The sequence below is a fragment of the Diabrotica undecimpunctata genome, chromosome 2 (assembly GCF_040954645.1).
Source record: "Diabrotica undecimpunctata isolate CICGRU chromosome 2, icDiaUnde3, whole genome shotgun sequence".
NCBI lineage: Eukaryota > Metazoa > Arthropoda > Insecta > Coleoptera > Chrysomelidae > Diabrotica > Diabrotica undecimpunctata.
Window position 1 is genome coordinate 23,134,203 of NC_092804.1, and position 15,262 is coordinate 23,149,464.

The window sequence follows — 15,262 nt, forward strand, 5'->3', positions numbered from 1 at the left end:
CGTCTGTTATGAGGACAATGTCATAGGCATATCGGAGATGATTTAATTCTGTCCACCGATGTTAATACTCTTTGAGTCCCAATCTAATCGTTTATATGTAGGTACATACTCCATGACTGTTATAATTAGTTTTTGCGGCAAAGTATCTCCTGCCGGACCCCTCTGCCAATTTATATCTTCTCAGTCATACAATGAAGGTTTACATTTAGTTGTTATAAGTCTTTTAAGATAGCGACTGTTTCTACTATGTCAAATGATTTGTGGAAGTCAACAAAAATAACCACGGGTCTATTATATTCTCTAGAGTTTTCGACTAGAGTTATAAGACAATGTAGATGGTCATTTGTTCCGCGATCTGTTCGAAACCCGGCTGATTCTTCTGACTGATATAAATCGAGTTTTACTTCCAATCTTTTGTTAGTATTCGAGTAAAGAGCTTGGATTTGAGGTGTTCGGAAGCTTTTATTTTTACCCGTATACCTCTGACAACTCTCCCCTTTTATTTCTTATATACGATATTTGGAATTTTAACTTCAAATGCATTATTTATGCATTCCCAGTTCTTATTTGAAACTTCACAGCTCCTAAAAAGTACAGTTCACTAGTTTAATTTACAAATTTGGTTATATCGAAAGACTTTCTTATATTTTTATTACCCTTTTCAGACCACCAATATGCAGCAAACAAAAATAACGATGATAATATCAGAACCACAACGTGCGCTATTATCAACAATTTCCGCAACGCAATCCAGAATCAAAGAATCAGAAATCGAGCTTGAAGCGAGAGCACACGTTCCAGAATTGGGCACAGATCCAGCTGCAAAGAAATGGAAGCAAGTTACTTTGGATACGAAGAAACAAAATGTCGGATCACAAATAGCTGCCATGAGTGCGGCTACTGCTCAAGTAGTTACTCTCACGTCTGGACCGCAAGATGAAGTAAGAATCGTTAATAAGTTTTTAAAGGAAACAAAATATTAAATAAAATATATTTGTAATATTAAGTGATTATGTATTATAAATTTTAGGTGGACCATACTGCTGTTGGAGCTGCCATAACAACAATAGGTAGTAACTTACCGGAAATGACCAAAGATGTCAAGATGATAGCGGCCTTGATGGATGATGGAAGCATGGGAGAGAAATTGCTGGATGCCACCAGAAAGCTCTGTTTTGCTTTTAGCGATTTGTTGAAAGCTGCAGAACCTGAATCGAAAGAGGTACTAAATTGTTGTGATTATACATTCAATACCACAATTTTAATTTAAAACTATTTTTTAGCCAAGACAAAATCTGCTCAACGCTGCCTCTAGAGTTGGTGAAGCTAGCACCCAAGTTCTTGCTACCATAGGTGAAGATACCGTTGAAAATAAAGAATTACAAGATATGCTTTTATCTTTGGCCAAAGCTGTAGCAAACACAACTGCTGCTTTAGTTCTTAAGGCTAAAAACATAGCTTCCACGTCTGACGACCAACAAACACAAAACCGAGTAATAGGTACGTAATATATAGCTTCTGAATAAACATATTTTTTTATTTTTCGTAATAAGTATTGGATTAACTGGAAAATATTTTAGGTGCTGCCACCCAGTGTGCTTTGGCTACATCGCAACTCGTCGCTTGTGCAAAAGTTGTTGCTCCAACCATACATTCACCAGCTTGCCAAGAACAACTGACCACCGCTGTCAGAGAGGTATACATCGAACATGTTTAAAAAAAGTAGATATTTTATCTATTTTCTTTTACAGGTAGCCAAAGCTGTTGAAAATCTGGTTGCTGTATGCAATGAGTCATGTCCAAATGAAGATTTGAACAATCAACTCAAGGTTGCAGCTTCAGATGTAACCCGCACATTGAACGATCTTTTAAATCATATGAAATTGGGTACGTACTTTTCTCTTTCTAGCTTCTCTTTTTGATACACTCGAAGTTATTTTACAATTATCTAAAATGTTTTTAGCGGGACGTGAAAGAGTTAGAGAAACTATTCAAGAACATAGTGTCGAGGAGATTTACACAGCTACTGATAAACTATCAGCAGCTTCTGGTGATGCCAATGAAATGGTGCGACAAGCTAGACGTCTGGGGCAAGCCACAGCACAACTTATTCAGAGCATCAAAGGTATGTGATATTAAAAACAGTAAATATTGGGTTTTGTTTAAGAATTCGACACGATCTATTAGTTCTCTAATTCCTACAATAAAAATATATATTTGCAGGCGAGGCCGAAAAACTCCCCGACTCTGATATACAACGCCGTCTATTGGCGGCCGCTAAAACTTTAGCTGATGCTACTGCCAAAATGGTAGAAGCTGCCAGACAGTGCGCTAGTCATCCAACTGAAATAGTGTATCAGGATCAACTTAGGAGAACTGCGGAGGACCTTAGAGACGTCACTGTTGTCGCTGCTACCACTCCAGCACTTCGAGCAAAATTGGTATGAAAAAATTTACAATTTTCCTACGGTTATTATCTATATTCAATACAATGCATTAGAAGAATTGCTTTTCTGTATACTTTATGAAAATTTCAACATTTATTTTATATTTTAGGTCAATAGAGTTCAGATTTGCGCTAGAAAGGCCGCAGCCTCTGCTACTCAATGTATCAATGCAGCACAAGCAAGTCACCCCTACAATACAAACGCCGTTACCAGAGAAACGCTTAGCCAAGATACTGTTGAATTGGGTGAAACTATACCTCTGTTAGTAGAATCCATCAAAGCCAATGTTCAAAATGCTGAAGATACTACAGGCCAGGTCGAATTGATGTACATTGCAGAAGTGTTTTTGCATCCAGCTGATAAATTCATACATTCTTCTCAGTGAGTATTTCTAACTGTGTCATTTATAAAGGTATTCAAAATCTAAGAATGAAACAATAATCAATCATCGATCTTTATACTAAGAAAATAATCTCTATGGCTGTGTTTCTTCTGGTAAGCGGTGGTATTTATAATATTGGTAATTAATTAACATTGGTCTGTCTGTCTAGTAGAAAAGGTTAACATTTTCATTAATGAACAATGTATGTGCCGTTTAAAAAAACAATTTAATGGTGAAATATTTTATCATTTTGTTCATAAGTAGAACAATTCTTGAAAAATCCTAACCATTTAGGTATAGTCTGTTCAAAAATATAATACCCTTTACTTATCGATTTATAGGCATTTTCGATTGTATGTGTTGTACAGTGATGTTTTAATGAAAATAGCAACGTTCTTTATGCCAAATTTATTTATGTCTCTTCATTCGGGGATTATAGAAAAACATTTTTAATCATTTGTTTTACGTCGATGAATAAATAAATCGTTTTTTATAGAGATGGCAACAAGCGATTTCTGCGTAGGGTCATTTTCATCCAAAATAAGATACTTTTGGAGAACTTTCCGTGTTTTCCCTCCATAATTTTTTCTCTTGAGAGTGGCGAATAATGTCTTACTGTAATTCCTAGTTATAATTCTGCCCTTATCCAGAAAATAAATGATACTTACTACATGGTAATCACAAGAAATTGAAATAAGAACTTTTCCAGCGGATTTTTGAAGATGAAAGTTCTTTTCATCCATGTCAAACCCAGTTTCATCCATAGTAACAACATATCAAGCTCAAGTTTGCATCATTTTCAAACCTAGTACAGATCGAACGAGATGTTTCTCCCGTTGCATGATTGAGGTCAACACTCAGATATTTAAGGATCCATTTTGCAGAAATTTTTCTTATGTCCAAATCGTCGTGAAGTATATGATTGACGCGGTTATATGAAGTATTTAGTGTCTCAAATTTAATTTTGTCCCATTTGACGGCCTAATAAAATCATGTCATTAACTGCATCGATATTTACGGGGTGACAAAGAAACTTGCATTTCCAATGAATCTTCTTGAAACTTTCATTCCAATTTTTCACAATTTCCTATGAAGAATATTGATCGGCCAAGGTATTAAACATATCTTCGTAAATCTGCTTCCCTCTTAACACTTTGAAATATAGGTACTTGATGATTCTATACTCGTAATTTTTCAATTTTTACAATTTCAGCCGACATACTTTTCTCATATTTCATTGCACTACTCTGGATTGATGTTTTTGACGGAAAACTTTGCATTGCCACTTCTAATAACTTATTCTTCGTTGCTGATAGGGTAATATTATTTTAAGAACTTACTATTATTTGTTTTGTAATCATTTTAGATCAGCTTTACCAACTTTGACAGAACATTCTGTTCGTGAACAACTGTCAAGTAGCACACAAAAATTCAACTCGGAAATAAGTGAATTACACAGTGCCATCAGTAGGGCTAAACCAGCTTGCCAAGGTCTAGGAATGGACGCTGCACAACAGCTGATAGCAGACCTTCAAGAAGAACTTAACGAATTCGAACGAGCTGTAGATGCTTGCAGGTTAAGGCCATTACCGAATGACACTGCTGAAAGAGGTGCCTTACAGCTGGCTGCCAGTAGTAAACTAGTCAATCAAGGTAATTAACATACATATAATTTTATTATCAAGATCCACGTTACTTTAATTCTCACTTAAGTTTTGTACAATATGCTCAATTATAAAGTTTAAAATTTTTGCAGGCATTGCTCAATTACTGAGTGCTGCAGCTCAGGGCAACGAAATGTATACATCTCAAGCTGCGAGAGACACAGCACACAGCCTTAGAAATCTCACGAACGCTATTCGTATCGTTGCTGCTACTTCGGATAATCCCGAAGTACAAAGAAGAGTAATAAATTCCGGTCAAGACGTATTAATTTTATCTTCGAAACTCGTCAACGAAGCTCAAAAGAGTTTGTCGACTGTTGGAGTTACTCCTGGTCTACAAAAAGCTGCTAAAGATATGTCTCAAGCTTTGAATTCTGCCGTTAGTTGTTTGCCTGGGCAGAAGGATGTTGATACCTCAATAACTAACATTATAGGTAAGATAAATGTTTCTATTTTGAAATTATAATTATTAAACATTAATGCAATACATAGATCTATAGTTTATATTAACTTTATTTTTCAGAGTGGTCGTCAATGGTAACAACAACCAATTTGCCACAAACAAAGAAGAGTTATGGAGAATTGCAGCATGAATTGAACACAGCTGCCGCAAACCTGAATGAAGCTAGCTCCAGCGTTGTAGAATCTGTTTATAGTCCAATACAGTTAGCGTCTACATCTAGGGACTTTGCCTCTGCTTACCAAGACTTACTTAATGTTACTATGGAGATGGCTGGACAAACTCCAGATGTGTCAGTAAGAGGTAAGAATTAGATTTATTTCAGTGTATGATGAGCTTTTTAATGTTTATCTCTTTCAGGTGAAATGGTGCATTCATTAAAAACAGTATCGACTTCCTCCAGTACTCTCTTGACAACTGCCAAGGCTCTTTCGGCAGATCCAAATCTCCCTAACGGTAAAAACCAACTTGCAGCTGCAGCTCGAGCTGTTACAGACAGTATCAATCACCTAGTCAATGTCTGCACTTCAGCTGCACCAGGCCAAAATGAGTGTGACAATTCTATCAGACAAATGAAGGCAATGAGATACTTACTCGAGAATCCCACAGAACCAATTAATGATTCTTCGTATTATGAGACGCTTGATACTGTTATAGAGAAGAGTAAAGTGCTAGGTGAAGGCCTGACTGGCATAACGACTAGTGCCAAAGCTTCAGAACACGAAAAGTTCACAGACTATGTCAAAAGTTATAGTAATGCTATTTGTTCGATGATTGAAACATCTGCTCAAGCTGCCTACTTGGTGAGTAACATTTTACTTCCTTAAATTCAGCCCAGGTTTAGTTAATACAGAAAATTTGTCAAAATGTGTGACATCGATGTATTTATAAATTTTCCAGCTACCTAAACAAAACTCATTTGTGATTTACTTTTAGATTGGTGTGTCAGATCCTTCGAGCATAGCTGGCCGCCCCGGCTTAGTAGATCAGGCACAATTCGCAAGAGCTTCCCAAGCTATTCATCAAGGATGTGCTGCTCTTTCGTCACCAACGAGTCCCCAGAAGCAGGTTCTAGAAGCTGCGACTCTTATCGCCAAACACACCAGTGCCTTATGTAATTCTTGTAGGATAGCCAGTTCTAAAACTACCAATCCTGTTGCCAAGAGACAGTTCGTCCAAAGTGCCAAAGCTGTAGCTAATAGTACAGCTGCCCTGGTGAAAGAGATCAAAGCTCTAGATGCTGATTATTCTGAGGAAAATAGAATTAGGTGCGCTGAAGCTACAAGACCTCTGCTAGGTAAATATTTGTATTTTTTGTTTAGAATACTGGTGATACCAAAAGAATGTTTTTTTTTTCACTTCCAGATGCCGTTGAAAATCTGTGCGTATATGCCAGCTCTAGCGAATTCGCCACCATCCCTGCAAAAATACCTCCCGAAGCTCGCCATGCCCAACAACCCGTTGTCGATTCAGGACGTAAACTGATAGACACTTCCTGTGCCGTCATTAACGCAACAAAAAATCTGATTATCATGCCCAAGGATCCTTCAACGTGGCAACATTTTGCTGGTTGCTCCAAAAATGTGTCTGACGCCATCAAACAGCTTGTTGTTAATATAAAGTATGTATATAAGAGATGGGTTTAGATTTTAATATATTTTTTAAATGATATTCAGTGAGACTGAGTGCTTAACTTTTTGTCATTGTATTCATTTCATTGTTTACTTTAATTACAATTCCCTTCTACACTTTATTAAATTGAAAGTTTGACACAACAACGCTATCTATCACTTTAGGCACTTTATTGCTAATATACTTGGAAATCCGTAAAATTAAAACATAGTGCCCAGTACAACGCGAAAATGTTTTTAACAAGGCATTAGTTTCATTGTTGATGTCATTTTCTTTCCTAGAAAATCAATATAACACAACACGTAAGAAAAACTATTTTATTCAATTTAAATTTTTTTAGAACTGAAGCTCCCGGAAAGTCAGAATGCGAAGCTGCTGCTCAAATTATTAGCAATCACTTGAAAACGTTGGATGCTGCCTATATGGATGCAGTGTCTCAATCTTTAGCTCCGAGAAGAGCTGCCACGCTTCCCGTTTACAGTCAACAAGTCGAAAGATCAGCTGCTGGACTCTTCGATACAATTGAACCATTAAAACATGCTGCCAAATTTGAAGCTGAAAATATCGGTAAGTTATTTTAGTCAATTTTAAACAACGTTAATCTATAATAATTAGGATATTCCTCCACATTGTTTTGCTTTGGAGATTCTATATCGGTAGTTTTCTGTGTATTTTTGGACATAATACTTAGCTGCTATTATGTTATTTTCTCACAATTACTATTAACGTTGAGGCAGTCCGCACTCCTTGAATTTCTAAGATTTTGAAGTTGTTCCAATTATTCCACCTTTATTTTTAAAAGTTCTGCCGATAATTATTATCAATTCCTGGTTTGATAAATTTGTGTGTGTTATATATATAGTATGAATGTGAGGGTTGGCAACCTCAAAATGTCGATGCTGGGTACCATTTAAGCAAAAAACGCCTAGACAGGTCGATATTTAAATTTAGTTTTACTCTTATTCCGTATACAGTACTTTCGGTTGAAACTGGAAGCCCGAGGTAAAATTTCTCACCTTTAGATCATCTTTGGGTGATGAGTTCTCATTCGACACCTCATTTGTCATTTTGTCTGTTCTTATAAAGGAGGTGTACAGACGAACGGACAGACATGAAACCGGAAGTATATATTTGTTCTCGTCTTGCTAAGGTGCGTCGAATAATATGTCGCTTGTACTATTTTGGCGAGTTTAAAATAGCACTGCAGGTTGCAACTCTGGAACCAGAAGTCTGAGGTCAAATTTCGCACCTTTAATACCATCCTTTGATTATAAGCTTTCATTCGACACTTTATTGGTTATTTTACATTTTCCAATAACGAGGAGTTATGTTTACGGACGGACAGACAGACATGGATAATTCAAGGTTTTCACATTTTATTGTTGTAAAATGGGTTAAAACAATATTGCACATTTTATATTGACAGGTGTCTTTTGACACCTATCATTATACAAACAAATATTACTTATAAAGAAAATATTTTGCATCTTTTAATTACTTGCATAATTGTTTGATTTATGATTTTTTAGGTCACGCCATTAACCAACTGGTACAGTACTTCGAACCATTGGTAGAAAGTACAATCAGTGCTGCCTCTAACCTGACTAACTCCAAACAGCAGGAACAGATCCTCGACCAAGCAAAGTCTGTATCCGAAGCTGCGCTGAATTTCATATACGCTACCAAAGATTGTGGTGGAAATCCAAAAGTAAGTAATAAATAGAAAAATACCGTACCCAACTACACTAATATAGATAGAGATGAAGAGAATTGACGAAGCTTATGTAGGAACTGACCTAATTTTAAAAGATATGTAGAATAGTTAAAAAGAATTACATTTGTTTATATTTTATAATCAACTTTCGAATATTTATTATTTTTTAGGCTATTAATATTCATCCGGATATTGACGAATGTGCCAACTCCATTAGAGATAATCTACAAGATCTAGTGACCAGCCTTGAAGCGATTTCTACACAGAGTGGTATAGTGTCTGGTGTTGTTGATAATCTCACAAGAGCCATGACTCGATTGTCGGATAGTCGTGCTTCCCTAATCTTATCTGATGGTGACATCGGTAAGTACACCTATATACACGACCATACTTGAAATATATACTCTAAAAATACAAATAAGTTTTTCGGATTGATCATGAAGAGTAAAATACAAGGTAATCGGTGTGGTATAGGCGATAATTGTCTATTACAAAACAAGAATTATAGAATGAAGCTGCGGTTGGTACGATCACATTATCATACAGCATTTAAATTTACTTTCAAAACATTATGGAGAGGGTCTTCTAAGAAATATATCAATTTTTGATTATAACATGAGATTCATTTCCTCGACATAAGCTCTCCATTTTGCGATGTTTAATCCAGTGATGTAAAATTTCGTTACTTTTGGATATTTGTAATGAATAGTTATTTTAAATATCAAGTCCCGGTACTTTATCCTCATTGCAGCTAGAGTACAATATTTGTGACTTAAAGTGATTAGTCTCTTAAGGTAATGGTAATAGTTTTCGGTACTTATTATATTATTAATAAAATAGTCCAAACTTGATTAACTGGAATTTTTATAAAAAATAATATAAACTTCTTTATTTTCACAAATCAAAAGAAAAATACAAAACAAAATAATTTTATAAATCATTATTACAATCTAAAAATAGTATAGCTTAAAATCAAGCAGAGAATTTATTACAGTTCTTCCTGCTTGACTAAATACTTTAACTTTAATTCGCACTAAAGACAAAAGTAGTCCTTTTATAATAAGTATAACTTTAGAGAGGGTTACTTGCTTTTCTGGGCTCATTTCAACAGTAATTGCTTTAAAAGGCTTTAAAATATGGCAAAGTTCTTTTACTATCTTCCAATCTACTTCAGTTGGAAGATTAATAATATTTAATTAATAATAAAATAATTAATTAATTGAGCAAAAGACCAACTGTTGCCACATCATTAATCAACTTTATGGGGGTTCCGTCTGGTTTCGTTTGATTTTGAGTAGCTATAATTTTAAAAAATAAATCCAAACAAATTATATAAGACCAATTTAAATACAAAACGTCTCGAAGCAAACAAATATTTTAAACTAGCTAAGTGAAATGTTAGATTCTTTTTCTGGACCATCGTTCTGCTAATTTCTTTAAATTTATACTAAAAAAGAGTAGGTTTCTTTTTATTACAGTTGCAAGTAATAAATAGTGTTAATATCAAAGAAACCGCCCCCTCCACATTTCGACAGGTGTCGCTGATTTATATTTTGTAACAAAATTAATAATTCTTAGAGGTATTGCTTTACTTCACCGATATAATTTTATTCTTAAATGATCTCATATTGTAGTTAAATGCGTATGAATAATTATGATTTCTTAGGATTCGTTGATTACCAAACACGAATGGTGGACTGTGCGAAGAGTATAGCTAAAATCGCCGGAGAAATTGCTAGTAAAGCTGCCACTGACCCTCAGAAGGTGGCCCAATTATCTGCGGATCTTGCTCACAAATACGCACAATTATCTGGCGATAGTATTGGAGCTGCTGCAGCTGCCACTAATGCCGAAGTTGCAATCAGACTAAGGGTAACAAAGATCTTTATTTATTAGAGTTAACGTATTTATTTTAGTAATTATTAATTTTTAAAGCAGTAGCGTCTTCTGTTACAATATCTATTAATGATCTCTTGTGGATCTTATTTTCATCCCCCAATTGATATTTTTTATAAAAAGAAGTTAGATTGAAGACTAAATCTGTTTACAGGAAGTTGTTCAACAACTGGGTGGCGCCTGCGTAGAACTCGTCCAAACAGGAGGCCAGTGCTTAGTCCGAAAAGATGACGTACTCTTGCGAGAAGTAGGAGATTGCTCACGCAACGTAACGGAGAAAGTTTCCCGTGTTCTTGCCACTCTACAAAACGAGTCCAGAGGTACACAAGCTTGCATCAACGCCGCTTCCACTGTATCTGGTATCATCGGCGATTTAGAAACTACTATTATGTTTGCTACTGCCGGAAATCTCAATCCCGAAAGCGAACATGAATCATTCGCTAATCACAGAGAGAATATATTGAAGACTGCTAAGGCGTTGGTAGAGGATACTAAGACTTTGGTAGCTGGTGCAGCTTCATCACAAGAACAACTGGCTGTAGCTGCTCAAAATTCTGTTGCGACCATAGGTAAGAGTTTTTTATATAATGAAGCTTCCGTCAATTTAATGTTTTTCTGCCAGTTTTTTATTTATTTGGGTTTAAACCTTAATTGATCAGTCATGTACAATGTTATTGGTTATATCTTAATTTGAAAGCTTCTATTTATCTTGTCCGCAATTTTCTTAGTTATATTTATATTATTTTCTGTTGTGCTTTTAATACATTCTTCTTGCTTCACCTTCATTACAATATCCCTTTATGCTCGATGTCAGCAATAATCCCGTTCTCTGTGGATATATTTAATAAGTGAAGAATTAGCAGTTTTTGGGGGACTGTTTTGATTCTTTTTACTTCAATTTCAATTATTTTTGTCGCTTTGTTCAGCAACTAATGATCCGGCTCGAGGGACCAATTGAGAGTAGAATCGTTGAAAGAAAATTATTAGAAGTTAGTAGACTTGCTGATGATATATAAATTCAAACTATTGTTGTAGCTGTTCCTTATATTATAATAAAGTAAATTGAAAGATATACGTATTAGATTATCATCGTGGTTTTTCTTACAGTACAATTAGCCGAAGTAGTGAAATTCGGAGCAGCCAGCTTAGGCGTTGACAATCCAGATTCCCAAGTGATGCTTATCAACGCCGTACGTGACGTTGCCAGTGCTCTTGGTGATCTGATCCAAGCTACTAAGGCTGCTAGCGGCAAGCCCATCAACGATCCGGCCATGGCTCATTTAAAAGACAGTGCAAAGGTACGATATCTTAAAACATATATAAGATAACGCTTTTTGTTATTTTTCTTTTGTTTCTTTTGTTTTTCTTACTAATTTGTTTTATTTTCAATAAAATCGTTGTGTGCAAGTATGTTTATTAATTAAAAACAACGTGAAATGACCCAGGGTTGGAGAAATGGGGGTTGAAGGATGGAATGGGATTAAATATTAAAAAAAAAAGATAACATTAATGATTTTAACAATTAAACAGACGTAACATTGGGATTAATACCTAGATTATATAATTAATTTTTCTTTAGCAAAATTTCTTGATAATAACAGAATTTTAAATACTTAAAAAGTGACTACTTTTATTTTTTTATTAAATTTTTTAGTCTCTTACCTTTTTTCTGTCTCCATTATAGTATTGTTTTGTTTCTATAAATGTCAACACTAATTTTGAAGCGTCAATAAAAAAGTGGTACATAACAATTATATTCAATTAAAAAAAAATAATTTTTATGTTATCATTCAATGTCACTTCCTTGTCATTTTCCATTGTGTTGTTGCATATCGTCTTTATTATACTCACGTTATTAACGAAAAATAGAGTTGTTGATGGTTACCACGTGGCACAGAATTATAACTCGGTACAAATATCCTATGCCATTACAATGCAATCAACAGAAAGTAGACTCTCTTTTTACTTATTACTAACTATCGCCAGGAGCAGTAATTTTATGACGAAAAATTTTCTGCGCATGTTTAAAACACAGCAACGATAAAAAAAAGAAAAAAAAATTGTTGTAATCTTTAAAATTTGATTTTTATATATACTCGTAATGGATTAGATGCAAATTTTATAGCATTCTAGATGGTAATAGTGCTAATTTGAATTAGAGTTATTGCGTTGTGGTTTCGAAATTATTTACTTTCTGAGATTTGCATTTCTTTAACTTGAATAGACAAGTGGAGTTTATTTTTTAGAATGTAACAAATCATTTTGCTGGTAGTTGTAGGACATGCTACGTTGCAAGTGGCTAACGTGTACATACCCAGACTCTTTTCCTAGTTCTACTTGTAGAGTATAAATTCGCACCAATACTCAGTGAGCGAGAAATTATCGAATAACAACGGTAAAGTTTTATTGAGTGCAGAACTAAGCAATTGTCCCACAAATATCCGATACCGAGTCTTAAGATCCGTAGACGAAGCCATTTATCATGTTAAGCTACAGTTGACCGTCTTGCGATTCTGAACCTGACTCCATAGTCTTACCTGCCCTTTTTTTATGTACAATACATCTTCAGCGCGTTGAACTGATCTTGAGACGAAGGTAAAAAAGGTTCCTGTATCCCGTTTGGGGCAATTTTAGCGAGTTGGGCTAATTGTTCCGTTCCCTACATTTATATCCCGATCACTTGTGGTCTTTCGGTTGGGGTATATACAACTGGGGATATTCGACAAGTGACATAATTTGACGCTCGAGCTGTAAATACTTGAAACGGTATAGGAAACAATGCCGTCAGAAGACGAAGAGACAGTTGGTTCGGAAATCGCATATGTCAGTGTAGGTTGAGTTTACAGACTGAAAAAGGAAGAACAACAGATTACAGTTTCGTCAATGTAGTTTCGGTATAAATTTATACTCTACTTTATAGTGGGAAAAAGGTGTGGAAGAAAGGGTTTGCACGTTAGCCACTTGTGAGGTAATACCTACCTGTAGAATGATTAGTGAAAACTAATTTGAACGCTGAGTGGATATCAGGTACCATTTATGATGATGGTTTAGTGTGCCAAATGATCATATACCGTTCATTTGGCTCTACGCAATATAAATGTATGAGAAATAACGTACCAGTAAGCAGGAGGATCTACAAAAGTAGAAAATAAAAAACCAATGAGATGGAAAAAGTCATAGGAACCACATTAATTCTAGATGATTTTAACAAAAAGAAAGGATTTGATCACATTTAAAGATATGTGATATGAGAAAGAATAAGTATAATATTTTAATTAAGACTCTGTTAAATTTTAAATTATAATACGTTTTTTAGGATTCCATCGGAACAAAATTTTTTTAATGCGTACCGAAATTTGTGTAAGTTCGTCCTTATTAGATTTTAAATTGGGAGAATCAGGACTTTGGTTCAAACGGTTTCTTTTGACGTAATGAAATTTGAATATGGCGTAACCAACTATCTAGGAGACTCTTACACTGAGTAATTACTAATTACACAGTAATTTATCGGTCAATCGGAATCTTCTAAAAAGTTTGTCGTCACGTGTATAATAATCCAGTTAAAAATATTACACGATCATATATATATATATATATATATATATATATATATATATATATATATATATATATATATATATATATATATATTGAAATCGATATAGACAGTCGACGAACACTATACGGTAACATTTTAGCCATTGTTATTACTTACGTCATAAAGAAACCATTTGCGCCTTAATATTTAATTTGGACAAAGTATTTCGTTCTATTGGGTCAATCACTACTAACCAAAATAACCACTACTACTTTACACTTATATACTTATATATAATACACTACACTATACTTATTTCAAAATGCATGAGCGTTGTGCTAATTGTTTTGAACAACTTCACAAGTGGACTTTAAATAATGTACTTAATGCAAATTAATATGACGCGCATGCCTTTTTTCTTTCTTTAACTTCTACATTTTCTTAATCACATTTAAGGAGCTTATCAAAACATGTAAGAATTGTTTAAAGTCCACCTAGATGTATTAGTTACACGGCTTAGAGGCCTTTATGTGGACACTTTAAAAATAAATAAATTTTATACATATTACTTTTAATCATTTAAACGTAAATATAGAGAATTGTCTTCAATTAATTTTAGGTTAGGTTAGGTTTTCAATTTTTTAGAGTTTTTTCTGTTTTCTATTTTTATCTCATTTAGTTTTACTTTATGTTTTCATCTGATATTTCAATTATTTATCTCTTTCGATCCTACTTGACAACTTTCCTCAGCAAGGAGAAAATTTTATTTTTCCAGAAGTTTCCACCTTTTCCACATTTTCTTGTTTATTTGGTTCAATAGACTTGAATACTTGTAATGCTTAAAAGTACCAGTCCTATATAATTAAATACATACTTCACATGTCTAAATTAACATCTTATACATTTCAAAATTACAAATTATCTTATACTATTTTTAGACCTCATTCGGTTGGGGGGACTTACCTACATTTCTATATTCCTTCTTTTTTTTATATTCTACTATATTTTATGTATTATTTTCCTTATTTTCTACCTTTATTCTTTGTAAATTTTCCTTAAAATTATCATAGTCGTTTGCCGTGGTCTCAAATTTCTTCTGTTATAAATTTGCCTTCATTGTTGACCCATTTTTTCACTCGTTTATTTCCCCATATTTCTGTATTAGATATCCACCTCCTCTTTGTACCTTTATAAGGCTATTTGTTTTTCTCAATACCCATTCCCATTCATTTTTTCCTATTAATCTGATTACTGCGACCTAAAAAATATGTTATGTGTACTACACCTACTTTAGTACCTGCTGTCGAGCCTCTTTTGTGTATGTTCGCTCGATGGATCTCTTTCGGTCCTTATTGAGTTTCATCACGCTTTTCCTGTGGTTGTCACTCACTGGGTAGAGTAGGAACTTCCTAATCAGCCACCAACTTAACGATACGATATATAGGGAGCAGTTGTACACAAGCTTGTATTGTTTTTTAATTCCCGCAGCAGCCCTGAATGGCCCAGTCTACTCGTCCACAACACATACT

At 34.5% G+C, this 15,262-nt stretch overlaps 1 protein-coding gene across 4 annotated transcripts in view; it reads left to right on the forward strand.

Annotated features, from left to right (window-relative positions):
- Positions 1 to 15,262, forward strand: part of rhea (Talin_middle and talin-RS domain-containing protein rhea) — a 144,133-nt gene that overhangs the window by 105,411 nt on the left and 23,460 nt on the right. For all 4 annotated transcript variants that reach the window (XM_072522509.1, XM_072522511.1, XM_072522512.1 and 1 more), the window contains exons 8-27: positions 666 to 941; positions 1,031 to 1,222; positions 1,284 to 1,500; positions 1,581 to 1,696; positions 1,752 to 1,887; positions 1,964 to 2,125; positions 2,224 to 2,441; positions 2,557 to 2,828; positions 4,196 to 4,482; positions 4,586 to 4,927; positions 5,017 to 5,256; positions 5,314 to 5,756; positions 5,890 to 6,250; positions 6,319 to 6,574; positions 6,926 to 7,152; positions 8,115 to 8,293; positions 8,470 to 8,662; positions 9,966 to 10,171; positions 10,350 to 10,764; positions 11,303 to 11,493. In XM_072522509.1, coding sequence (XP_072378610.1) covers positions 666 to 941; positions 1,031 to 1,222; positions 1,284 to 1,500; positions 1,581 to 1,696; positions 1,752 to 1,887; positions 1,964 to 2,125; positions 2,224 to 2,441; positions 2,557 to 2,828; positions 4,196 to 4,482; positions 4,586 to 4,927; positions 5,017 to 5,256; positions 5,314 to 5,756; positions 5,890 to 6,250; positions 6,319 to 6,574; positions 6,926 to 7,152; positions 8,115 to 8,293; positions 8,470 to 8,662; positions 9,966 to 10,171; positions 10,350 to 10,764; positions 11,303 to 11,493 — 4,929 coding nt within the window. The remainder of the gene's footprint in view (positions 1 to 665; positions 942 to 1,030; positions 1,223 to 1,283; positions 1,501 to 1,580; positions 1,697 to 1,751; positions 1,888 to 1,963; positions 2,126 to 2,223; positions 2,442 to 2,556; positions 2,829 to 4,195; positions 4,483 to 4,585; positions 4,928 to 5,016; positions 5,257 to 5,313; positions 5,757 to 5,889; positions 6,251 to 6,318; positions 6,575 to 6,925; positions 7,153 to 8,114; positions 8,294 to 8,469; positions 8,663 to 9,965; positions 10,172 to 10,349; positions 10,765 to 11,302; positions 11,494 to 15,262) is intronic.